At 47.6% G+C, this 27,728-nt stretch overlaps 1 protein-coding gene across 1 annotated transcript in view; it reads left to right on the forward strand.

The window, feature by feature from the left end:
• Positions 1 to 27,728, forward strand: part of LOC139269217 (uncharacterized) — a 294,951-nt gene that overhangs the window by 119,519 nt on the left and 147,704 nt on the right. The window contains exons 6-7 of the mRNA XM_070888309.1: positions 11,616 to 11,729; positions 11,854 to 11,955. Coding sequence (XP_070744410.1) covers positions 11,616 to 11,729; positions 11,854 to 11,955 — 216 coding nt within the window. The remainder of the gene's footprint in view (positions 1 to 11,615; positions 11,730 to 11,853; positions 11,956 to 27,728) is intronic.

The raw sequence follows: 27,728 nt of genomic DNA on the forward strand, positions 1-27,728 counted from the left end.
ATGACTCTAATGTCTTTCCTCAAGCTCTTTTTATCAGTTCAACACTGTTCAGTAATCACAAAAAAAAAAGAATGATACTACCAGACTCTCATTCGGGAATTACGTTGCCGGTATATCTCCTTGCTCTGCTCCACTTGCACTTGTCTTCTCATAAAAGGAAATTCCACCAAAAATGTATTCATGAAGAAATCCCATCCTCATTGCTATTTTGTAATGTATTTGGTTCATGGGTTCTTTGCTTAAGAATTTATAGCAACACATTGGTATTAAGAACTATTTGGTTTATTAACAAAGGTTTAACAATCACACTATACATTATCAGTTCAACTATTTGAGTTGTGCACTTTAAATAAATGACCCCTGCAAGGGGGGGTCACACTCCAAAATATTTTTTTTTCCATTGGCCCCTTTTTTTGGGGGGGGTGGTGTGGCTTAGGGCATTAAAAAGAGAAATTATACAAGTGCCCCCTGGCTGAAAGGGGGTGGGGGGGGCACTAAAACCGGCAAATTAAACAAATTAAACTTTAAACTTAAATGATCAGATTAAAATTTGGGTGCCGGGAATGATGATGCACTCCAGTCCCTCTGGTGCCCACCTCTCCCGGAAAGCTGTGTACGTATTGGTGGACACTGTGTGCTCCATCTCCAGGGACACCCTGGCTCGGATGTAACCATGGAAGAGAGGCAGGCAGTCGAGCTGAATGACCCCCTCGACCGCCCGCTGCCTGGACCGGTTGATGGCCCCCTTGGCCATTCCCAGGAGCAGTCCTACAAGAAGGCCTTCTGATCTGCCCGCTCCCCTCCGCACAGGGTGCCCAAAGATCAGGAGTGTGGGACTGACATGCAACCAGAATTTGAGGAGCAGCCCCTTTAAATATTGGAACAGGGGCAGCAATCTCACACATTTTGATAAAAACATGGAACACGGACTCCTCCAGACCGCAGAAATTGCAGGCGGCCTGGGAGTCCGTGAACCGACTTAAAAACTTATTACACGGGATTGCTCCGTGCAACACCATCCAGGCCAAGTCCCCAATAAATAGAGGGAGGACTCCCGCGTAGAGAGCACTCCATTGGGGACCCCCGCCTCCTCCGGTCAATAGCTCACAACTATTTTGAGTTGTAACTTAAACCAAGTGCCCCCTGATTAAAGGGGGGAGGTACACGCCAAAAACTTTTCAAGTGCCTCCTTGTTTTTTTCTGTTTTTTGGGGTTTCTTTTTGAGGGCATTAAAACACAAATTATGCAAGTGCCCCCTGGCTAAAAGAGGGGGGGGTGGTGCACTAAAACCGACAAACTTAAACAAATTAAACTTTGGACATTACGATCAAATTATAATGTGGTTGCCGGGGGTGATGATGCACTCCAGTCCCTCCGGCGCCCACCTCTCGCGGAAGGCCGCGAGCGTACCGGTGGACACCGCGTGCTCCATCTCCAGGGACACCCTGGCTCGGATGTAACTGCGGAAGAGAGGCAGGCAGTCGGGTTGAATGATACCCTCGACCGCCCGCTGCCTGGTTTGGTTAATGGTCACCTTGGCCAGGCCCAGGAGCAGTCCTACGAGGAGGCCTTCTGACCTACCCGCTCCCCTCCACACAGGGTGCCCAAAGATCAGGAGTGTGAGACTGAAGTGAAACCAGACTTTGAGGAGCAGCCCCTTCAAATATTTGAAGAGGGGCTGCAACCTCACACATTCGATAAAAACATGGAACACAGACTCTTCTAGACCGCAGAAATTACAGGCAGCCTGGGAGCCCGTGAACCGACTTAAAATTTATTGCATGGGACTGCTCCGTGCAACACCCTCCAGACCAAGTCCCCAGTAAATAGTGGGAGAACTCCCGTGTAGAGAGCACTCCATTGGGGACCCCGCCTCTTCTGGTGAACAGCTCACAACTCTTTTAGGGAAGCAAAATTAAACATTTAAATCAAGTGCCCCCCGATCTGGGGGACATTCCAAACACTTTTCACGTGCCCTTTTTTTTGTTTTTGTTTTTTTTTGTGATTTTTGTGTTTTTTTTGTTTTTTTGGGGCAGTAAAACCAGAGATATATACACAAGTGCTCCCTATAAAAGGGGAGGGGGACACTAAAAACCCGGCAATTAAAACAAAGTAAACTTTAAAACATAAAATCAATTTAAAATTTGGTTGCCAGGGGTGACGATGCACTCCAGTCCCTCCGCTGCAGAAGGCCGCGAGCGTACCGGTGGACACCGTGTGCTCCACCTCTAAGGACACCCTGGCTCGGATGTAGGCACGGAAGAGAGGCAGGCAGTCAGGCTGAACGACCCCCTCGACTGCCCGCTGCCTGGACCGGCTGATGGCACCCTTGGCCGTGCCCAGGAGCAGTCCTACGAGGAGCCCTTCGGACCTACCCGCTCCCCTCCGCACAGGGTGCCCAAAGATCAGGAGTGTGGGACTGAAGTGCAGCCAGAAATTGAGGAGCAGCCCCTTTAAATAATGGAACAGGGGCTGCAACCTCATGCATTCAATAAAAACATGGAACACGGACTCTTCCAGACCGCAGAAATTGCAGGCGGCCTGGGAGCCCGTGAACCGGCTTAAAAATTTATTGCACGGGACTGCTCCGTGCACCACACTCCAGGCCAAGTCCCCAGTAAATAGTGGGAGAACTCCTGCGTAGAGAGCACTCCATTGGGGACCCCCGCCTCCTCCGGTGAACAGCTCACAACTGTTTGATTGGAGAAAAAATAAACATTAGTCCAAGTGCCCCCCAATCTGGGGGACACTCCAGACACTTTTCAACTGCCCTTTTTAAAAAATGTTCTTGGTTTTTTTTTTGTTTATTTTGTGTTTTCCTTTTGTGATTTTTTTTTGGGCTTTAAAATCATAAATATTACAAGTGCCCCCTATAAAAGGGGAGGGGGACACTAAAACTGGCAATTAAAACAAATTAACCTTTAAAACATCTAAATTAAAATTAAAATTTGGTTGCCGGGGGTGATGATGCACTCCAGTCCCTCCGGTGCCCACCTCTCGCGGAAGGCCGCGAGCGTACCGGTGGACACCATGTGCTCCATCTCCAAGGACATCCTGGCCCGGATGTAGGTGCGGAAGAGAGGCAGGCAATCGGGCTGAACGACCCCCTCGACCGCCCGCTGCCTGGACTGACTGATGGCCCCCTTGGCCGTGCCCAGGAGCAGTCCTACGAGGAGGCCCTCGGACCTACCCGCTCCCCTCCGCACAGGGTGCCCAAAGATCAGGAATGTGGGACTGAAGTGCAGCCAGAAATTGAGGAGCAGCCCCTTTAAATAATGGAACAGGGGCTGCAATCTCGTGCATTCAATAAAAACACGGAACACGGACTCTTCCAGACCGCAGAAATTGCAGGCGGCCTGGGAGCCCGTGAACCGGCTTAAAAATTTATTGCACGGGACTGCTCCGTACATCACCCTCCAGGCCAAGTCCCCAGTAAATAGTGGGAGAACTCCCGCGTAGCGAACGCTCCATTGGGGACCCCCGCCTCCTCCGGTGAACAGCTCACAAACCAGTGAGCATACTCACAGGTGCATACATTACATCTGGAATATTAGTCACTTTGCAAACACATCTCCATAATGGCTATTAGATCAAACCTATTCATTTCTTTCTGTGCTATTATTCATCTATTTTGTTATGACTGCTTCGCGCACTTAGCTAGGGATACAGGTGGTAAATCATTAAAAGCAGCATCATAAGTCAGCAAAGCAATTAAAAATGCTAACAAAACTGGGGCTGAGTTCCAGGGGCATAGAATTCAAAAGCATTGGAGTTATGTTAAACTTGTATAGGACCCTGGTTCGGCCACACTTAGAGTACCGCATACAGTTCTGTTCTCCAGAATATAAAGAGGACATAGAAGCACTGGAGAAAGTGCAAAAAAGATTTACGAGGATGGTACCAAAACGGAGAGAATCCAGCTAGCGGGAAAGGTTGGGCTTTTTTCTTTAGAAGAGAGAAGACTTAGAGGTGACTTGATAGAAGTCTTTAAAATGATGAATGAGTTAGAGTAGAGGCGGAGAGAATGTTTCTGCTTGTGGTAGAATCCACAACTAGGGGCTATAAATTCAAGATAGTTACGAATAAATCCAATTGGGAAACGAGGAGAAAATGTCTTCACTCAGGGAGTGGTTAGAATGTGAAATAAAAAGAGAAAATGTGGAAATACGCAGCAGGCCAGGCCAGACAGAGAAACAGAGTTAACCTTTCAGGTCGATGACCCTTCATCTGAACTGGAAAAAGTTAGCGCTGTTATGTATGTTAACTGGGTTTTACCTGCCATCAGAGGGCGCGACTGTCAGAGTCCGAATGGTCACTAGCAGACACGTGCAAGCCGTATATATAATGTTGGCAGCCATGTTGAATCCTCACTTTGAGAATAAATAAACTGGAGTAAGGTCATGCCTGAATTAGCTCACCGAACTTAGCCTCGTGGGGTTATTCGATAGTTAGCAATTGACGACGAGTTAAAAATACGAACTCATCAAAGAGCCTATAGTATGTAGAGAAAGAGGCTTTAGCATGCGAGGCCTCATCATATGGGGTCAGTTGTATGCTCCAGCAAGCCAATGTATCAGGCAAACTCCAACCAGTTGCATACGCATCCAGAAGTCTGTCTAAGGCTGAAAGAGCCTATTGTGTGTAGAGAAAGAGGCTTTAGCATGCGTATATGAGGTTAGGAAAATGTACCAATACCTGTTTGGGCTTCGGTTTGAGCTTGAAACAGACCACAAGCCGCTCATTTCATTGTGAGCAAAGGTATAAACACCAATGCCTCGTCCCGCATCCAAAGATGGGCACTGACATTATCCGGTTATGATTATGTCATCCGCCACAGACCAGGCACTGCAAACTGTGCTGATGCGCTTAGCCGGCTACCATTGGCCAAAACCAGGGTGGAAATGCCGCAGCCCGCAGACTTGCTGCTGGTCATGGATGCCTTCAAGTGCGTCACGGCTCACCAAATTAGGACCTGGACCAGCCAGGATCCTGTACTGTCAAGCATAAAAAGGTGTGCCCTAAATGGAAATTGGTCTGCCATTCCCAGGGAAATGCAGCATGAAATTAAGCCTTATAGCCGCCGCAAAGATGAATTGTCTATTCAGTCTGATTGTCTGTTATGGGGTAATCATGTCGTTATGCCAAAAAAAGGCAGGGAAACTTTTGTGCAAGATTTACACAGTACCCACCCAGGCATTGTCATGATGAAGGCCATTGCCAGGTCTCATGTTTGGTGGCCCAGCTTGGACTTGGAGTCATGTGTGCATCAGTGCAACACTTGCATGCAACTGAGTAACGCACTTGTGGAGGCTCCGCTGAGTCTGTGGTCATGGCCATCCAAACTGTGGTCAAGGATCCACATAGTATTTGACGACCCCTTTCTCGGCAAAATGATTTTATAGTACTGGATGCTTACTCCAAATGGATTGAATGCGTAATCATGTCATCCAGCACGTCCACAGCCACTATTGAAATCCTCCGGGCCATGTTCGCCACCCATGGCTTGCCCGACGTCCTTGTCAGCGACAACGGACTGTGTTTCACCAGTTTGGAGTTCCACGAGTTTATGACTCATAATGGCATCAAGCATATCAGGTCTGCCCCTTTCAAATCTACGTCTAACGGTCAAGCGAAGTGGTCTGTCCAAACCATTAAGCAGAGCCTAAAACGCGTGACTCACAACTCCCTACAGACCTGCTTGTCCCGCATTCTGCTCAGTTACCGAACGAGACCCCACTTGCTCACCGGGATCCCTCCTGCCAAGCTGTTAATGAAGAGAGGCCTCAAAACCAGGCTCTCCCTTGTACACCCAGATCTCAATGATCACATCGAAACCAGAAGGCAACGGCAGCAATGGTACCACGATCACGCGGCCGTATCATGTGAAATTGCTGTTCATGACTCTGTGTTTGTCCTGAATTATGGCCATGGTCCAAAGTGGGTTGCTGGCACGTTTTTGGCCAAGGAGGGGAACAGGGTGTTTGTAGTCAAACTGTTAAATGACCAAACGTGCAAGAGGCACATCGACCAAACCAAACTGCGATTCACAGACAACCCAGAACAAATTGAAGATGACATTATTATCGACCAACTAACACACATCCAACCATCAGTTGACCCTTGTGTCATTCACGAACACGAACCTACCATCCCTGACAGTCCTGTCAGACCGACTGCTCCGCAATGCGCAATGGTCCTACTAACTCACCCAAACTTGGGTTTGAACTGAGAGGATCAATCAGGGAGCGGAAGGCCCCAGACTGACTAAACTTGTAAATACAACCTGTACCAAGGACTTTGGGGGGAATGATGTTATGTATTGTAAGGGGAATAGATGGGCGTTTCTGCGGCTGCAACCGAGACTCCAGGATGGTATGTTGCCTCCCTGGTGCAAGGGTCAAGGATGTCTCGGAGTGGCTGCAGGACATTCTGAAAAGGGAGGGTGAACAGCCAGTTGCCATGATGCCTATAGGTACCAACGATATAGGTAAAAAACGGGATGAGGTCTTACAAGATGAATTTAGGGAGCTAGGAGTTAAATTAAAAAGTAGGACCTCAAAAGTAGTAATCTCAGGATTGATACCAGTGCCACGTGCTAGTCAGAGTAGGAATCGCAGGATAGCTCAGATGATTACATGGCTTGAGAAATGGTGCAGAAGGGAGGGATTCAAATTCCTGGGACATTGGAACCGGTTCTGGGTAGGTGGGACCAGTACAAACCGTATGGTCTGCAGCTGGGCAGGATCGGAACCAATGTCCTAGGGGGAGTGTTTGTTAGTGCTGTTGGGGAGGAGTTAAACTAATATGGCGGGGATGGGAACCTATGCAGGGAGACAGAGGGAAATAGAAGGGGGGCAGAAGCAAAAGATAGAAAGGAGAATAGTAAAAATGGATGGCAGAAAAACCCAAGGCAAAAAGCAAAAAGGGCCACATTACAGCAAGATTCAAAAGGGGCAAAGTGTGTTAAAAAGACAAGCCTGAAGGCTCTGTGCCTCAATGCGAGGAGTATTCGGAATAAGATGGACGAATTAACTGCGCAGATAGCAGTTAACGGATACGATGTGATTGGCATCACGGAGACATGGCTCCAGGGTGACCAAGGCTGGGAACTCAACATCCAGGGGTATTCAGCATTTAGGAAGGATAGACAGAAAGGAAAAGGAGGCGGGGTGGCGTTGCTGGTTAAAGAGGAAATCAATGCAATTGTAAGGAAGGACATTAGCCTGGATGATATGGAATCGGTATGGGTGGAGCTGCGGAATTCCAAAGGGCAGAAAATGCTCGTGGGAGTTGTGTATAGACCACCAAATAGTAGTAGTGAGGTTGGGGACAGCATCAAACAAGAAATAAGGGATGTGTGCAATAAAGGTACAGCAGTAATCATGGGCGACTTTAATCTACATATAGATTGGGTTAACCTAACTGGTAACAATGCGGTGGAGGAGGATTTCCTGGAGTGTATTAGGGATGGTTTTCTAGACCAAAATGTCGAGGAACCTACCAGGGAGCTGGCCATCCAAGACTGGGTGATGTGTAATGAGAAGGAACTAATTAGCAATCTTGTTGTGTGAGGCCCTTTGGGGAAAAGTGACCATAATATGGTAGAATTCCTTATTAAGATGGAGAGTGACAAAGTTAATTCGGAAACTAGGGTCCTGAACTTAAGGAAAGGTAACTTCGACGGTATGAGGTGTGAATTGGCTAGAATAGATTGGCAGAGGATACTTAAAGGGTCGACGGTGGATAAGCAATGGCAAACATTTAAAGATCACATGGATGAGCTTCAGCAATTGTCCATCACTGTCTGGAGTAAAAATAAAACTGGGAAGGTGGCTCAACCATGGCTAACAAGGGAAATTAAGGATAGTGTTAAAACCAAGGAAGAGGCATATAAATTGGCTAGAAAAAGCAACAAACCTGAGGACTGGGAGAAATTTAGAATTCAACAGAGGAGGAGTAAGGGTTTAATTAAGAGGGGAAAATAGAGTGCGAGAGGAAGCTTGCAGGGAACATAAAAACTGACTGCAAAAGCTTCTATAAATATGTGACGAGAAAAAGATTAGTAAAGACAAACGGAGGTCCCTTGCAGTCGGATTCAGGTGAATTTATAATGGGGAACAAAGAAATGGCAGACCAATTGAACCAATACTTCAGTTTTGTCTTCACAAAAGGAAGATACAAATAACCTTCCGAATGCACTGAAAGATATCCTTCTTAGGCAGGAAATTGTGTTGGGAAATTGATGGGATTAAAGGCTGATAAATCCTCGATTCATGATAGTCTGCATCTCAGAGTACTTAAGGAAGTGGCCCGAGAAATAGTGGATGCATTGGTGATCATTTTCCAACAATCTATCGACTCTGGATCAGTTCCTATGGACTGGAGGGTAGCTAATGTAACACCACTTTTTTAAAAAGGAGGGAGAGAGAAAGCGGGTAATTATAGACCGGTTAGCCTGACATCAGTAGTGGGGAAAATGTTGGAATCAATCATTAAGGATGAAATAGCAGCACATTTGGAAAGCAGTGACAGGATCGGACCGAGTCAGCATGGATTTATGAAAGGGAAATCATGCTTGCCGAATCTTCTGGAATTTTTTGAGGATGTAACTAGTAGAGTGGACAAGGGAGAATCAGTGGATGTGGTGTATTTGGACTTTCAGAAGGTCCCGCACAAGAGATTGGTGTACAAAATCAAAGCGCATGGTATTGGGGGTAATGTACTGATGTGGATAGAGAACTGGTTGGCAGACAGGAAGCAGAGAGTCAGGATAAACGGGTCCTTTTCAGAATGGCAGGCAGTTACTAGTGGAGTGCCGCAGGGCTCAGTGCTGGGACCCCAGCTCTTTACAATATACATTAACGATTTGGATGAAAGAATAGAGTGTAATATCTCCAAGTTTGTGGATGACACTAAACTGGGTGGCGGTGTGAGCTGTGAGGAGGACGCTAAGAGGCTGCAGGGTGACTTGGACAGATTAGGTGAGTGGGCAAATACATGGCAGATGCAGTATAATGTGGATAAATGTGACGTTATCCATTTTGGGGGCAAAAACACGAAGGCAGAATATTATCTGAATGGCAGCAGACTAGAAAAAAGGGAGGTGCAACGAGACCTGGGTGTCATGGTTAATCAGTCACTGAAAGTGGGCACGCAGGTACAGCAGGCAGTAAAGAAGGCAAATGGTATGTTGGCCTTCATAGCTAGGGATTTGAGTATAGGAGCAGGGAGGTCTTACTGCAGTTGTACAGGGCCTTAGTGAGGCCTCACCTGGAATATTGTGTTCAGTTTTGGTCTCCTAGTCTGAGGAAGGACACTCTTGCTATTGAGGGAGTGCAGCAAAGGTTCACCAGACTGATTCCAGGGATGGCTGTGCTGTCATATGAGGAGAGACGGGATCAACTGGGCCTTTATTCACTGGCATTTAGAAGGATGAGAGGGGATCTCAAAGAAACATATAAGATTCTTACGGGACTGGGCAGGTTAGATGCGGGAAGAATGTTCTCAATGTTGGGGAAGTCCAGAACCAGGGGACACAGTCTTAGGATAAGGGGTAGGGCATTTAGGACTGAGATGAGGAGAAACTTCTTCAATCAAAGAGTTGTTGACCTGTGGAATTACCTGCCACAGAGAGTTGTTGATGCCAGTTCATTGGATATATTCAAGAGGGAGTTAGATATGGCCCTTATGGTTAAGGGGATCAAGGGGTATGGAGAGAAAGCAGGAAAGGGGTACTGAGGGAATGATCAGCCATGATCTTATTGAATGGCGGCGCAGGCTCGAAGGGCTGAATGGCCTCCTCCTGCACCTATTTTCTATGTTTCTATGTATGTTAACTGGGTTTTACCTGCCACCGGAGTGCGAGACTGTCGGAGCCCCAATGGTCACTGGCAGACACGTGCAAGCCGTGTATATAATGTTGGCAGCCATGTTGAATCCTCACTTTGAGAATAAATAAACTGGAGTCAGGTCATGCCTGAACTAGCTCACCGTACTTAGCCTCGTGGAGTTATTCGATACTTAACAAGCGATGCAACCGATTTTTAAGCAAGTGTAAAGGCAGAGGAGGAGGGGAGGAAAGATAGGGTGGAAGGCAGAAGATTTAGAGACAAAAGGGATGATGGTGCAAGGCAAAAGGAGATGATAATGGGACAAGTTAAGAAATAAAAGGTGAGTCTAGATAGGGTGTAAATGGAAATGGCAGAATCATCAACAGTTGCCATGGGGGAAAAAAATAAGGGCATAGATTATGGTCTGAAATTGTTGAACTCGATGTTGAGTCCGGAAAGTTGTAAAGTACCTAAACGAAAGATGAGGTGCTGTTCCTCGAGCTTGCGTTAAGCTTTGTTGGAACAGTGTAAGAGGCTGAAGATGGAGAGATCAGAGTGGGAGTGGAGCAGGGAATTAAAGTGACAGGCGACCGGAAGCTCAGGGTCACACTTACTGACTGAACGGAGGTGTTCCGCAAAGCGGTCAGCTGCTCTCCCCAATGTAGAGGAGCAACGTGAGCAACAAATGCAGTATACTAAATTGAAAGAAGTACAAGTAAATTACTGTTTCACCTGGAAGGAGTGTTTGGGGCCCTGGACAGGTAAACGGGCAGGTGTTTCATCTCCTCCATTTGCACGGGAAGGTGCGTGGGGAGGGGGTGCTGGGGATGAGAGAGGAATGGACCAGGGTGTCGCGGAGGGTGCGGTCCCTTCGGAATGCTGAGAGGGGAGAGGAAGATGCGTTTGGTGGTGGGATAACACTGGAGGTGGCAGAAATGGCGGAGGATGATCCGTTGAATGTGGATGCTGCTGAGATGAAAGGTTAGGACAAGGGGAACCCTATCATAGTTCTGGGAGGAAGGGGAAGGGATGAGTGCAGAAGTGCAGGAAATAGAATGGACACGGTCGAGGGCCATGTCAACCATCATAGAGGGGAATCCTCGGTTGAGGAAACAGGAAGACATATCGGAAGCACTAGTATGGAAGGTGGCATCGTCAGAACAGATGCGACGGAGACGGAGTAAATGGCAGAATGGAATGGAGTCCTTACAGGAAGCAGGGTGGGAAGAAGTGTAGTCCAGGTAGCTGTGGGAATCAGTGGGCTTATAGTGAATGTTTGTCAATAGCCTATCACCAGAAATGGATGTAGAATGTGGAACCCGCTACCACAGGAAGTGATAGATGCTTTCAAAAGGAAACTAGATGAGTACATAAGGGAATAGAGAGATAGGCTGAAAGGCTGAGATGAGGCAGGTGGAATGAGAAGAGTATGTGGATTATAAACACCAGCACTGACTAGTTGAGCTGAATGTTTTTGTGTTGTATATTCTACGTAATTATATATAAAAAGTAAAGCAGGATAAAGTTACTAGGTTTTTAACTTGCCACCAGGTGTTGGGATTGGCCACATGTTTCATTTCAGGCTTACCCCTGGGCGGCACGGTGAGAATCTGTCCCATTCTCTCAGTCATCATTCAGCCAAATGTTGCTCTTTTCATCTTGAGTCTGTGTTTTGATTAGTTACTGGGCCTTTTACTGATACACACTATATTGTTATAATATTGAATGTACATGTTGAAAATATGTTGTAAAATTAGATAAATTGAGACTATTTTTGTGTTTCAGAGATTGTGTTCATTCATGAAGACACTCTTGTGAGTTCTGTCGTTGCTTTGGTTAGTACTGTCACATCCTTTACTGCAACAGCTTTCATAATCTTTACCATGGACAGGCAGCAAGGTAATGAATGTCACTGTGTGCAAACTATTACATTGCTGGGTTAAGCACTATTCCAAACCTGCACTGTGAAATTTGAAGCCTGCAATTTGTTGATATTCTCTCCACATATCTCTTTGCATTACAGTTAAGAAATACTGGTTTCAGCTGATTTCTGCGATTGTGATCTTTCATGGACTGTCCCTTATCTGTCAACTAAATACTTTTGCAGTCGTCATGATAACTGAAGGTAGGTGCCATGTTCAAATTCACAAACCATCCATGTTTCTGTGCCACAGTTCTTGTTCTAACTGTGCATTTTGTAAATTAACAAAGCAAATGAATTGACCCACACTCCCAGGCAGGGCAGGTTATGGGATCATTGACCCACACTCACAGAGTCTGGGGATAGATTGAACATGGGATGTGAAGGGGGATTACAGTAATAGGGTAAGGTCTGGGGATTGAACATGGGGTGTGGGTGGGGATTACAGTGATGGGGTAAAGTCTTTCGATCGAACGTGGGGTGTGGGTGGGGATTACAGTGATGGGGTAAAGTCTGGGGATTGAATGTGGGGTGTGGGTGGGGATTACAGTGATGGGGTAAAGTCTGGGGATTGAACATGGGGTGTGGATGGGGATTAAGGTGGTGCTGTACCAGTCACAGCCTTTATTATGGCAGAAATAACATCCTGTGTGACTGTGACACTGGTTAGTTATCCCTCCTCATGCATTTTGACCTGTCTGCAGCCTTCTACACAGTTGACCACACACATCCTCCTCCAACACCTCTCCACCTTCATCCAGCTGGGTTTGAGTGCACTTGCCTAGCTCCATTCTTATCTAAAATACTGGTAACTGCCGGCGTGACATCAGCCATCTTAATATCTCTGCTCCCTTCTCTCACTCTAACCTACTTACCTCTGAACTTGCAATACTTAAAAAAGAAGGCAGTCAAAAAGCAGGAAACTATAGACCAGTTAGCCTAACGTTTGTCATTGGGAAGATGCTGGAGTCCATTATTAAGGAAGCAGTAGCGGGACATTTGGAAAAGCACGATTCAATCAAGCAGAGTCAGCATGGTTTTATGAAAGGGAAATCATGTTTGACAAATTTGCTAGAGTTCTTTGAGGATGTAACGAGCAGGGTGGATAAGGGGGAACCAGTGGGTGTGGAATATTTGGATTTCCAGAAGGCATTCGATAAGGTGCCACATAAAAGGTTACTGCACAAGATAAAAGTTCACATGGATAGCATGGATAGAGGATTGGCTAACTAATAGAAAACAGAGAGTCGGGATAAATGGGTCATTTTCTGGTTGGCAAACAGTGACTAATGAAGTGCTGCAGGGATCGGTGCTGGGTCCTCAACTATTTACAATGTATATTAATGACTTGGATGAAAGGACCAAGTGTAATGTAGCCAAGTTTACTGATGATACAAAGATGGATGGGAAAGCAAATTGTGAGGAGGACACAAAAAATCTGCAAAGGGATATAGACAAGCTAAGTGAGTGGGCAAAACTTTTTTAGATAGAGTATAATGTGGGAAAATGTGAGTTTATTATCCACTTGGGCAGAAATAATAGAAAAGCAATTTATAATTTAAATGGAGAAAAATTGCAAAGTGCTACAGTACAGAGGGACCTGGGGGTCCTTGTGCATGAAACACAAAAAATTAGTATGCAGGTACAGCAAGTAATTAGGAAGGCAAATGGAATGTTGGCCTTTGTTGCAAGGGGGATAGAGTATAAAAGCAGAGAAGTCCTGCTACAACTGTACAGGGTATTGGTGAGACCACACCTGGAGTACTGAGTACAGTTTTGGTCTCCGTATTTAAGGAAGGAGATACTTGCATTGGAAACTGTTCAGAGAATGTTCACTAGGTTGATTCCGGAGATGAGGGGGTTGACTTATGAAGATAGGTTGAGTAGGTTGGGCCTATACATATTGGAGTTCAGAAGAATGAGAGGTGATCTTATTGAAACATATAAGATAATGAGGGGGCTCAACAAGGTGGATGCAGAGAGGATGTTTCCACTCATGGGAGGAACTAAAACTGGGGGGCATAGACTCAGAATAAGGGGCCACCCATTTAAAACTGAGATGAAGAGGAATTTCTTCTCTCAGAGGGTTGTAAATCTCTGGAATTCTCTGCCCCAGAGAGCTGTGGAGGCTGGGTCATTGAATATACTTAAGGTGGAGATAGACAGATTTTTGAGCGATAAGGAAGTAAAGGGTTATGAAGAGCGGGCAGGGAAGTGGAGCTGAGTCCATGATTAGATCAGCCATGATCTTATTGAATGGCGGAGCAGGCTCGAGGGGCCAAATGGCCTACTCCTGCTCCTATTTCTTATGTTCACTCCATTCTCCCTGATCCAACCCAAACCTTGTTGTTAAACCTGCTGATAAGTGTGGCACTGTTGTTGTTTGGTGAACCAACCTTTATATTGAGGAGGCCGATCACCAACTCTCTGACACCTCCTCCTACCTTCCCTGGACCATGACCCTACCACCGAACATGAAGTCATTGTTTCCAGGACTGTCACTGATCTCATCTCCTCTAGAGATCTTCCCTCCATGGCCTACAACCTCAGAGTCCCCCAACCCTGCACAGCCTGCTTCTACCTCCTTTCCAACTGCCCCGGTAGACCTATCGTTTCAGCCTGCTCTTGCCCCACGGAACTGATTGCATTCTATCTCGATTCTATTATTTCTCCCCTTTCCTCGTCTCTTCTCGCCTACATCCATGACTCTTCCGACGTCCTCCGCCACTTTAACAGTTTCCTGGCCTTAACCTTCTCCTTTTCACCATGAACGTACAATCCCTCTACACTTCCATCCCCCACCTGGATGGCCTGAGGGAGCTCCGCTTCTTCCTAGAGCAGAGGCCCAAACAGTTCCCATCCATCAGCTGGTTGAATTTGTTCTGACATTAAACAACTTCTCTTGTGACTCACTCATTTCCTTCAACTTAAAGGTGTTGCTATGGGAACCCATAGCAGGTCCTAGCTATGCCTGCCTTTTCGTGGGATATATGGAACATTCTTTGTTCCAGTCCTACTCGGGGCCCCTCACTCACCTCTTTTTCCGGGACATTGATGACTGTATCGGTGCCGTTTCCTGCTCTCGCCCTGAAACTAGAAAATTTCATTCACTTTACATCCAATTTCCACCCTTCCCTCACCTTCACATGGCCTATCTCCGATTCTTCCCTTCCTTTCCTCGACTTCTCTGTTTCCATTTCTGGGGATAGACTATTGACAAACATTCACTATCAGCTCACTGACTCCCACAGCTACCTGGACAACACTTCCTCCCACCCCACATCCTGTCAGGACTCCATTCCGTTCTCCCAGTTTCTCCGTCACCATCACATCTGTTCCAACGACGCCACCTTCCACACCAGTGCTTCCGAAATGTCCCCTTTTTCCTCAGCCGAGGATTCCCCTCCACCATGGTTAACATGGCCCTCGACCGTGTCCGTTCTATTTCTGCACCTCTGCTCTCACCCCTTCCCCTCCCTCCCAGAACCATGATCGGGTTCCCCTTGTCCTCACCTTTCACCTCCACGTTCAATAGGTCATCCTCTGCCATTTCCACCACCTTCAGCGTGATCCCACCACCAATCAGATCTTCCCCTCCCTTCCCTTTCAGCATTCCGAAGGAATTGCTCCCTCTGTGAGACCTTGCTCCACTTCTCTATCACCCCCAGCACCCACTTCTTTTCCAATGGCCCATTCCCGTGAAAGCACTGGAGATGCAACACCTGTCATTTTACTTCCTCCCTTCCCAGTGTCCAGGGCCTTACACTCCTTACAGGTGGAACAACAATTTACTTGTACTTAGAAATATAGAAACATAGAAAATAGGTGCAGGAATAGGCCATTCGGTCCTTCGAGCCTGCACCACCATTCAATATGATCATGGCTGATCATGCAATTTCAGTACCCCATTCCTGCTTTCTCTCCATACCCCTTGGTCCCGTTAGCCGTAAGGACCACATCTAACTCCCTTTTGAATATATCTAACGAACTGGCCTCAACAACTTTCTGTGGTAGAGAATTCCACAGGTTAACAACTCTCTGAGTGAAGAAGTTTCTCCTCATCTCGGTCCTAAATGGTTTACCTCTTATCCTTAGACTGTTGACCCCTGGTTCTGGACTTCCCCAACATCGGGAACATTCTTCCTGCATCTAACCTGTCCAAACCCATCAGAATTTTATATGTTTCTGTGAGATCCCCTCATTCTTCTAAATTCCAGTGAATATAAGCCTAGTTGATCCAATCTTTCTTCATATGTCAGTCCTGCCATCCCGGGAATCAGTCTGGTGAACCTTCGCTGCACCCCCTCAATAGCAAGAATATCCTTCCTCAGATTAGGAGACCAAAACTGTACACAATATTCAAGGTGTGGCCTCACCAAGGCCTTGGACAACTGCAGTAAGACCTCCCTGCTCCTATACTCAAATCCTCTCGCTATGAAGGCCAACATGCCATTTGCCTTCTTCACCGCCTGCTGTACCTGCATGCCAACTGTCAATGACTGATGTACCATGACACCCAGCTCTCATTGCACCTCCCCTTTTCCTAATCTGTCACCATTCAGATAATAGTCTGCCTTCCTGTTTTTACCACCTCACATTTATCTACATTATACTGCATCTGTCATGCATTTGCCTACTCACCTAACCTGTCCAAGTCACCCTGCAGCCTCTTAGCATCCTCCTCACAGCTTGCACTGCCACCCAGCTTAGTGTCATCTGCAAACTTGGAGATATTACACTCAATTCCTTCGTCCAAATCATGAATGTATTTTGTAAATAGCTGGGGTCCCAGCACTGAACCTTGCGGCACCCCACTAGTCACTGCCTGCCATTCTGAAAAGGACCCGTTATTCCTACTCTTTGCTTCCTGTCTGCCAACCAGTTCTCTATCCACATTAATACATTACCCCCAATACCACGTGCTTTAATTTTGCATACTAATCTCTTGTATGGGACCTTGTCAAAAGCCTTTTGAAAGTCCAAATACACCACATCCATTGGTTCTCCCTTGTCCACTCTACTAGTTACATCCTCAAAAAATTCTAGAAGATTTGTCAAGCATGATTTTCCTTTCATAAATACATGCTGACTTGGACCGATCCTGTCACTGCTTTCCAAATGCGCTGCTATTACGTCTTTAATAATTGATTCCAACATTTTCCCCATTACTGATGTCAGGCTAACCAGTCTATAATTCCCTTTTTTTCTCTCTCCCTTTTTAAAAAAGTGGTGTTACATTAGCTACCCTCCAATTCATAGGAACTGATCCAGAGTCTATAGAATGTTGGAAAATGACCACCAATGCATCCACTATTTCTAGGGCCATTTCCTTAAGTACTCTGGGATGCAGACTATCAGGCCCTGGGGATTTATCGGCCTTCAATCCCATCAATTTCCCTAACACAATTTCCTGACTAATAAGGATTTCCTTCAGTTCCTCCTTCTCGCTAGACCCTCGGTCCCCTAGTATTTCCGGAAGGTTATTTGTGTCTTCCTCAGTGAAGACAGAACCAAAGTATTTGTTCAATTGGTCTGCCATTTCTTTGTTCCCCATTATAAATTCACCCAAATCCGACTGCAAGGGACCTACATTTGTCTTCACTAATCTTTCAATTTAGTATACTGTATTTGCTGCTCACGTTGCGGTCTCCTCTACATTGGTGAGACCAAATGCAGATTGGGTGACCACTTTGCATAACACCTCTGATCAGTCCGTAAGCGTGACCCCGATCTGTCACTTTAATTCTCCACTCCACTCCCACTCTGACCTCTCAATCCTCGGCCTCCTACACTGTTCCAACAAAGCTAAATGTAAGTTCAAGGAACAGCACCTCCTCTTTCTTTTAGGCACTTCATAGCATTCCATTCAATAATTTTAGATCATAACCTCCCTCACCATTTTTTCAGAGGGGAACTTTTGCTGATGATTCTGATATTCTCATTTACACCTCCAAGTCAAGATAGTATGTGACGGGTGTCTTTTGTTTCTTTACTTGTCCTAGTACCATCTCCTTTTGCCTTGCAACATCATTTTGTTTATTCGTTCATGGGATGTGAGCGTCGCTGGCAAGGCCAGCATTTAATACCCATCCCTAATTGCCCTGGAGAAGGTGGTGGTGGTGAGCCGCTTTCTTGAACAGCTGCAGTCCGTGTGGTGCAGGTACTCCCACAGTTAGGGAGTGTAAAATTAGGATCACAGGTCACACACAGATATCCCATGATCTTGGGATTTGTAAGGTATTTTACTAAAGAGCTATTTTAAAGCATAATCAGATACAACACACGGTTAAGATTGGTATAGACATACAACCCGTGACGGACTACGTGGAGCGAAACGGGCAGACGCACGCCAAGGCAGAGCAGTGGTCTCGGATTGGTGGCTGCCTGCAGCAGGGGTCAGCTCTGTTGAGTTGTTCCTCGAGCTGTAGGAGGTGTTCCAGCTGCATCCTCCACCAGGATCAACTGGGAGAAATGTTCCGGACTCCTGGTGGGTCAGTGGCGGGTGGACTACCTGCCGGAGGAGCTCAGGCCTTTTACCTGGAGCACGACCCATCTCCTCTATCTGGGAGTTTACCTTAACCCCGACGAGGAAGCCTGGCCGGCGAACTGGCAAGAGCTGTCGGCCAAGGTCGCCGCTCGCTCAGGGCGCTGTACAGGATTGCTCCGAGTGCTGTCCTATAGGGGTCGAGCGCTAGTCATAAACCAGCTGGTGGCCGCTATGCTGTGGTACTGGCTGGTCACTTTTGTAAAGTCCTTACTCAATGGCACAAAACCCACACGAGGCACATTCTATAGACAAGGTCACTCTATGACCTGAACCTTTATTCACATGACCAAGAAGTGATGACCCTGCGTGGGACCTCCCTTTATATACCTGGATGACCAGGTAAGGAGTGTCTCCCACAAGTTCACCCCCTGTGGTCAAGGTGTGCATTGCTTAAGTATATACAGTATTGCAGTGGTGTTACATAGAGGTTACATACATGACATCACCTCCACCCCAAAGTCTTATTGGGATCATAGGTTAAGTCTTTCGGGTGGTCTTCCCTCGTGGAGCGCCGCAGTTGGGGCTCTGGTTGTTGAGCCTTGGTGTGAGTGTCTGTCCCCTGTGGTGATTCCGGCCTGTCCGGGCTGACCGCCGGGACTGTGCATGCTGCTGAATGTTCTTGTTGCTCGTTCACTGGCGGTGGTGTGAGCACCATTTCATGATCTTCCTCGGGTTCCTCAGTGTCTATGCTGAACCGTTTTTTTACTTGGTCCAGATGCTTACGGCATATCTGCCCATTGTTAAGTCTAACCACGATGACCCTGTTCCCCTCTTTGTCTATTACGGTACCCTCAAGCCATTTGGGCCTCACGGTGTGATTGAGGACAAATACGGGGTCATTTATTTCTATACACCTCCACCTTGAATTTCGGTCATGGTACTCGTTTTGGGACTGGCGCTTGTCCTCAACTATGTCGGTCAGGACTGGGTGAATGAGGGACAACCAAGTTTTGAGTGTTCATTTCATTAGTAGCTCTGCGGGCGGGACCCCATGAGCGAGTGCGGTCGGGACCTATAAGCCAGCAGGAGGTGCGATAGGCGGCATTGAAGGGAGGGTCCTTGAATCCTGAGCAAGTCTTGTTTAATGATTTGGACCACACGTTCCGCCTGGCCATTGGAGGCCGGTTTGAACGGTGCTGTCCTGACATGGTTGATGCCATTGCCCGACATGAACTCCCGGAATTCATAGCTCATGAAACATGGGCTATTATCGCAAACAAGGATGTCCGGCAAGCCATGAGTTGCAAAGACCGCACATAGACTCTCCACGGTGGTGGATGTCGTGCACGAATTCAAAATGATGCACTCGATCCATTTCGAGTACGCATCTACCACAATGAGAACATTTTTTCCCATGAACGGGCCCGCGTAGTCTGCATGAATACGTGACCATGGCCTAGTGGGCCAGGGCTACGGGCTGAGCGGGGCCTCCCTGGGGGCATTACCCAGCTGGGCACACGTCGTGCACCTGCAAACACAGTGTTCCAGGTCTGAATCAATTCCCGGCCACCAAACATGTGACCGGGCAATGGCCTTCATCAGAATGATGCTAGGCTGCTCACTGTGGAGTTCCCTGATGAATGCCTCCCTGCCCCTCAGGGGCATGACTACCCGGCTGCCCCATAGTAGGCAGTCAGCTTGGATGGAGAGCTCATCCATCCGTCTGTGAAACGGTCTGACCTCCTCAGGGCATGCTCCGTGTGCGGGCGCCCAATCCCCAGTCAGGACACATTTCTTAATCAGAAATAGGAGGGGATCTCTGTTTGTCCAGATTTTGATCTGGCGGGCTGTGATGTGGGAGCCTGCGCTGTCAAAGGCATCGACAGCCATGACCATCTCGGCGCTTTGCTCCACTGCCCCCTCAGATGTGGCCAGTGGAAGCCTGCTGAGCACGTCAGCGCAATTTTCGGTGCCAGGCCGGTGCCGGATGGAGTAGTCATAAGCAGCCAGCGTGAGAGCCCATTGCTGTATGCGAGCTGACGCATTGGCATTGACAGCCTTGCTGTCTGACAACAGGGATGTTAACGGCTTGTGGTCCGTCTCTAATTCGAACCTCCTTCCAAAAAGGTACTGATGCATTTTTTTTATACCATAGATACACACGAGTGCCTCCTTCTCAACCATCCCATATCCCCGTTCTGCTTGAGAGAGCGATCTGGAAGCATAAGCCACAGGTTGTAGTTGGCCCTCAGCATTACTCTGCTGCAACACGCACCCAACCCCATAGGACGATGCATCACATGACAGAACCAATTTCTTACAGGGGTTGTATTTGAACAAAGTAGGTTCCACGCCCGATTGAAAGCCCGTTCTTGACAGTCCCTCCAAAACCAATCACAATCCTTTCGCAGGAACATGTGAAGCGGCTCCAACAACGTGCTTAAGTTCGGCAGAAAGTTCCTGAAATAGTTCAAGAGTCCCAGAAATGAACGCAATTCCAATGTGTTGCCGGGCCTGGGCGCTCGTCGAATCGCCTCTGTTTTGCATTCGGTGGGCCGAATCCCATCTGCAGCAACCCTCCTGCCCAGGAACTCAACCTCAGGAGCCAAAAACACACATTTGGCCTTCTTGAGTCGCAGGCCTACCTGGTCCAGTCGGCGTAGCACCTCCTCCAGGTTGTGGAGATGTTCCTCGGTGTCACGACCCGTGATTAGGATGACGTCCTGAATTACGATTGTTACAGGAATGGATTGAAGCAGGCTTTCCATGTTTCTTTGAAAAATTGCGGCCGCTGATCGAATGCCAAACGGGCACCTGTTATAAACAAACAGTCCCTTGTGTGTAGTGATAGTGGTCAGTAGTTTAGATTCGTCGGACAGTTCTTGGGTCATATAGGCTGACGTGAGGTGCAACTTGCCAGCGTGGCGAAAAGTTCCTCCGCTCTCGGGAGCGGGTATTGGTCTTGTAGGGACATCCAATTGATAGTGGCCTTGTAGTCGCCACAGATCCTGACAGAACCATCCGCTTTTAGGATGGGAACAATGGGGCTCGCCCAGTCGCTGAATTCAATGGGCGAGATGATGCCCTCTCTCAGCAAGCGGTCCAATTCGCTCTCAATTTTCTCCCACATCACATACGGCACCACTCTGGCTTTGTGGTGCACTGGTCTGGCGTCCGGGGTAGTGCGTATCACTACTTTGGTACCTTTGAACGTCCCGACACCAGGTTGGAATCGTGACTCAAATTGTTGTAGGACCTGTGAGCATGAGCTTCGCTCCACAAATGACATTGCGTGCACATCCTCCCATTTCCAGTTCATCTCAGCTAACCAGCTCCTTCCCAACAGTGCGGGACCATTGCCCGGGACAATCCAGAGCGGCAGCCGGTTCACTGATCCATTGGGTGTTACTGCGAACATTGCACTGCCTAGTACTGGAATGATTTCTTTGGTATACGTCCGTAGTTGTGTCCCAATGCGTTCTAGTTTGGGTCTACTGGCTTTGTGTGGCCATAGCTTTTCGAATTGTTGATCACTCATGAGTGACTGGCTGGCCCCCCTGTCCAGCTCCATGCGTACAGGGATGCTGTTCAATAAAACTTTCATCATCATTGGTGGCGTTTTGGACGAATGTTTGCCACATGAACCCGGTGAATTTCAGCGTCCATTGATTTGCCCCAAGGGTCATCCTGCATCACAGACCCCTCTTCTGATCTATCCACCTCATAAATTAGCCTTGTTACAGGCTTCCTGCACATTCGAGCTAAATGGCCACTGAGGTTGTAATTTCTACAGACAAATTGTTGAAACCTGCAAGTCCTGGCAGAGTGTTTGCCCCCACACCTCCAGCATGAGCTGAGATTCCCATTGTTGAGAACAAAGGAGCTATGACCCGGCATTCCTCACAGATTGTCTCTTTGACTGCCCTTAAGTACCCTATTAGTGGGTGTCAATGGCCCCATCCCGGACCGCATTGTCCACTGTGATGGTGTAAATGTCCGTTCAGCCTGCCATTGTCTCTGTTGAAAACCTGCTCTGGGGTCTATTGCTGCCTGGGGTGCGTCGAACTGCCCTTGCCTGCCTGCGGGGCTCTGAGTCATGTTTATGATATTGACTCCCTGATCCCCCGCCGCGTTGGAGGCAGAATTGCGCGGGTATATTATTCTGGTTTCCTCCTCCCCCACCATGAAATTCTGAGCCATCAACGCCGCCACCTCCAAAGTCAAGTCCTTGGTCTCAATTAACTTTAGGAAAATCCCCGCATGGCCCCTCAATAAAGAAATCCCTTAACATTTCTACCCTGCAGGCGTCTGTGAACTTACAGAGGCTGGCCAAACGCCGGAGGTCCACAATGAAGTCCAGTATGCTCTGTCCTTCCCGACGTCAGTGGATATAGAATCTGTGTCGGGCCACGTGTATGCTGCTCACCGGTTTGAGGTGCTCACCGATTAGTTTGCTGAGCTCTTCAAAGGTTTTGTTCGCCGGCTTTTTGGTGCTAGTAGGTCCTTCATGAGCGCGTAAGTCTTAGGTCCACAGCTGGTCAGCAGATGGGTCCTTCGTTTGTCGTCCGCTGCGTCTCTCAGCCATTCTTTTGTGACAAAGCTTTGCTGGACCCTCTCAATGAAATCGTCCCAGTCCTCACCAACACAGTACCGTTCCTCTGTGCTACCGGTGGCCATTCTCATGGGTCGTTGATTCCCGTTTCTCATCGCCAATGTAAAGTCCTTACTCAATGGCACAAAACCCACACGAGGCACATTCTATGGACAAGGTCACTCTATGACCTGAACCTGTATTCACAGGACCAAGAAGTGATAACCCTGTGTGGGACCTCCCTTTATATACCTGGATGACCAGGTAAGGAGTGTCTCCCACAAGTTTACCCCCTGTGGTCAAGGTGTGCATTGCTTAAGTATATACAGTATTGCAGTGGTGTTACATAGAGGTTACATACATGACAATTTTGACCCCTCCCCCTGCGTTTGTCACCAAGATACAGAAGAAGCTGGTAGACTTCTTCTGGGTCTCTGCCGCAGTCTTGAGTCTCCCGCTTAGGGAGGGTGGTCAGGCGTTGGTGTGCGTCAGCGCCCAGCTGGCGACTTTCCGTCTTCAGACCCCGCAGAGATACCTTTACGTCGAACCCCCTCCTAGGTGGCGTGCGCTGGCGACGTATTTCTTCCGCCAGCAGTACAGCCTCAATTATGACACGCCTCTCCTGTTTGTGAGCCTGGGGGGCATCAGGACTGCTATGCAGGGGCTGCCTGTCTTTTAACAGGAACTCATCAGAGTCTGGAACAAAGTCACCACCAAGCGCGGCTGTCCAGGAATCCGTACCTCCACGACTGCGGTTTTAGGTGGCAGGCGGACGAGAGGGCTGTGGCTGGCGAAGTGACCACGGTCAGGGACCTGCTTGATGGCGGAGGAGCGGGCTGGATGATGCCAGACGTGCTGGCACGGTGCTTAAACTGGGCCGACGTCCGCCGCGCGGCCGATGCCATCGAGTCGCTAAAAACAGCGCTGGGCCCTGACTCCGTTCGGTGTGTCGAGGAGGCTCAAGCACGTGGGAAGATCCCATCCGAACTGACCCCCATCCGGACGGAATTCCTCATCAGCACCAAGCCCCGAAACCTCCCTTGGGAGCTGGCGCCTCACAACTTGAGCGCCTCGGGGAAATCCCCTCCATGCCTTTCAGTTCTGCGCGGAGGGGTTTCCTGTACAGGCTGCTCCTGCACACTCTCCACCTTGCCATCCTCGTCTGCCATCCGGACACGCCATGGCGCACCATCTTGCTATCCGGAGGAGGCGGGGGTCCCCGATGGAGTGCATTCTACGCGAGAGTCCTCCTACTGTTTATCGGGGACTTGGCCTGGAGGGTGGTGCACGGAGCAGTCCCGTGCAACAAATTTTTAAGTTGGTTCACGGGCTCCCAGGCTGCCTGCAATTTCTGCGGTCTGGAAAAGTCCGTATTCCTTGTTTTTATCGAATGCACGAGGTTGCAGCCCCTGTTTCATTATTTAAAGGGGCTGCTCCTCAAATTCTGTCTGCACTTCAATCCCACACTCCTGATCTTTGGGCACCCTGTGCAGAGGGGAGCGAGTAGGTCCGAAGGCCTCCTCGTAGGACTGTTCCTGGGCACGGCCAAGGGTGCCATCAGCCGGTCCAGGCACCGGGCAGTCGAGGGGGTTGTTCAGTCCGACTGCCTGCCTCTCTTCCGCGCTTACATCCGAGCCAGCGTGTCCCTGGAGATGGAGCACGCGGTGTCCACCGGTACGCTCGCGGCCTTCCGCGAGAGGTGGGCGCCGGAAGGACTGGAGTGCATCATCACCCCCGGCAACCAAATTTTAATTTGATTTTATATGTTTTAAAGTTGAATTTGTTTTTATTGCTGGGTTTTTTAGTGTCCCCCTCCCCTTTTATAGGGGACACTTGTAAAAATTTATGGTTTTAGTGCCCCAAAAAACACAACCCCCCTCCCCCCCAAAAAAAGCAAACCCAAAAAACCAAAAACGGGTAATTGTTTGAAAGTGTTTGGAGTGTCCCCCAGATCAGGGGGCACTTGAGTTCATGTTTATTTGTCCTCAACACAAAGAGTTATAGGAGGTGTTAGACCGTTAGCCAGCATTGATCCATCTCAGAGGTTAAGACTTAACCAAGGTGTTCGGCTATTTAGCCAGCATACATCCACCTCGGCGAAGCCTCCGCCCCTAACTGTCGCCTATTTTTATACTTTATTTCGATGAGCTGTTGAATACCTGGTGTCAATCATATTTTACCCATCCCATAGTCCAATCACAGAGGAGAGGGTACCTATGAGGTCATTTTCTTCCTTATCTCTGTCTGAATGTCTTGTTGCCCTTTCAAGAGACAGCTTGTTTATCTTTAAGGCTTTTTCCTGAATCCTTTATCGCCATAGCTGCGCCTTGAAGGCCTGATTTTCTGTCTTGTCTTGCTGTGACCTTAGCTCTCTGTGTCTTTTCTTTTATAATTCACAATTTCTTTGGATTTAAAGATTTCTTACAGGAGGGAGTTCCAGGATTTTGACCCAGCGACGATGAAGGAACGGCGATGTCTTTCCAAGTCAGGATGTTGTGTGACTCGGAGAGGAACTTGAGGGTGATGGTGTTCCCATGCACCTGTTGCCCATCATCCCTTTGTCATTTAATCTCTACTGTTTCCACCTATCACAGGCCTTCCCTTTTGCAAATTCCACCCTCTCTCCTTTCCCTGTTTCTGTAGTTGCTGAAAACCTGTCACATCTCTAACCTTTTCCACTTCTGACGAAAGGTCATCGACCTGAAAATTGAACTCTGTTTCTCTCTGCACAGATGCTGCCTGATCTGCTGAGTATTTCCAACATTTTCTGTTTTTATTCCATGCTTATCAATCCCTTACAATGCAATTGCAATCACTTGCAATGGTTTCTCTTCTCACTCTCGCACCATTACAGCTGGTGCCCCCCATAGATCTATCCTTGGCCCCCTCCTATTTCTCATCTACATGCCACCCTCGGTGATATCATCCGAAAACACATCAGGTTCCACATGCACGCTGATGACACTTAGCTCTTCCTCACCACCACCTTTCTTGACTTGATTTGTCAGACTGCTTGGTGCTAGTGATCATAATTCAGTTAGATTTAGGGTAGTTATGGAAAAAGACAAAGATAGACCCGGAATAATAGTTCAATTAGGGAAAAGCCAATGTTGTTAAGCTGAGACGGGATTTAGCCATAGTGAACTGAAACAGCTCCTTGAAGGTAAATCAGTGTCAGAGCAGTAGGAGACATTCAAAGAGGAGATCCTGAGGGTTCAGAGCAAGTATGTTCCCTTAAAGAAAAAGGGTGGGATGAACAAATCGAGAGCCCCCTGGATGTCAAGGGACGTACAGGGTAGGATAAAGAAAAAAAGGAGGCTTATGACGGATACCGAGGGCTCACTACGGCAGAAACTCTAGAGGAGTATAGGGAGTGCAGGGGTGCAATTAAAAAGGAAATTAGGAAAGCAAAGAGAGAGCATGAAAACATTTTGACAAGTAAAATCAAGGAAATCTCAAAGATGTTTTATAAATACCTTAAGAGCAAGAGAATAACTAAAGAAAGAGTAGGGCCTATTAGAGACCAAGTGGATAAATCTCCAGGCCCGGATGAAGTGTATCCCAGGCTGTTAAGAGAAACAAAAGAGTAAATAGCAGAGGCTCTGACCATCATTTTCCAATCCTCTCTGGCTACAGGTGTGGTGCCGGAGGATCGGAGGACTGTTAACGTTGGACCTTTATTTTAAAAGGGAGAAAGGGATAGACCGAGTAATTACAAGCCAGTCAGCCTAACCTCGGTGGTGGGAAAATTATTGGAAAAAATTCTGAGGAACAGGATAAATCTTCATTTAGGAAGACACAGATTAATCAAGGACAGTCAGCACGAATTTGTTAAGGGAAGGTCATGTCTCACTAACTTGATTGAATTTTTTGAAGAGGTAACAAGAAGGGTCAATGAGAGTGGTGCATTTGATGCAGTGTATATGGATTTTAGCAAGGTTTTTTATAAGGTCCCATGAAAGTAAAAGCTCATGGGATCCAGGGCAAAGTGGCAAGTTGGATCCAAAACTGGCTCAGAAGCAGGAAGCAAAGGGTAATGGTTGATGGGTTATTTCCAGTGGAGTTCCACAGGGCTCAGTATTAGGTCCCTTTCTTTTTGTGGTGTATATCAATGATTTAGACTTAAATGTTGGGGGTATGATTAAGAAGTTTACACATGATACTAAAATTGGCAGTGTGGTTGATAATGAAGAAGAAAGCTGTTGACTGCAGGAAAATATCAATGAACTGGTCAGGTGGGCAGAACAGTGGCAAATGGAATTCAATCTGGAGAAGTGTGAAGTAATGCATTTGGGGAGAGCTAACAAGGCAAGAGAATACACATTAAATGGTAGGACACTGAGAAGTGTAGAGGAACAAAGGGACGTTGGAGTGCAGGTCCACAGATCCCTGAAGGTAGCAGGTCAGCTAGATAAGGTGGTTAAGAAGGCATATAGAATACTTGCCTTTATTAGCCGAGGCATGGAATACAAGAGCAGGGAGGTTATGCTTGAACTGGATAAAACACTAGTTAGGCCACAGCTAGAGTACTGCGTGCAGTTCTAGTCACCACATTACAAGAAAGATGTGATTGCACTAGAGCGGGGATCAGAGGTGATTTACGAGGATGTTGCCTGGACTGGAGAATTTTAGCTATGAGGAAAGATTGGATAGGCTGTGTTTGTTTTCCTTGAAACAGAGGAGGCTGAAGGGAGACCTTATGAGGTGTATAAACTTATGATGGGCCTAGATAGAGTGGATAGGAAGGACCTATTTTCAGCAGAGGGGTCAATAACCAGGGAGCATAGATTTAAATTAATTGATAAGAGGTTTAGAGGGGATTTGAGGGGAATTTTTTCACCCAGAGGGTGGTGGGGGTCTGGAACTCACTGCCTGAAAGGGTGGTAGAGGCAGAAACCC

Source organism: Pristiophorus japonicus, chromosome 8, assembly GCF_044704955.1.
Source record: "Pristiophorus japonicus isolate sPriJap1 chromosome 8, sPriJap1.hap1, whole genome shotgun sequence".
Lineage (NCBI taxonomy): Eukaryota > Metazoa > Chordata > Chondrichthyes > Pristiophoridae > Pristiophorus > Pristiophorus japonicus.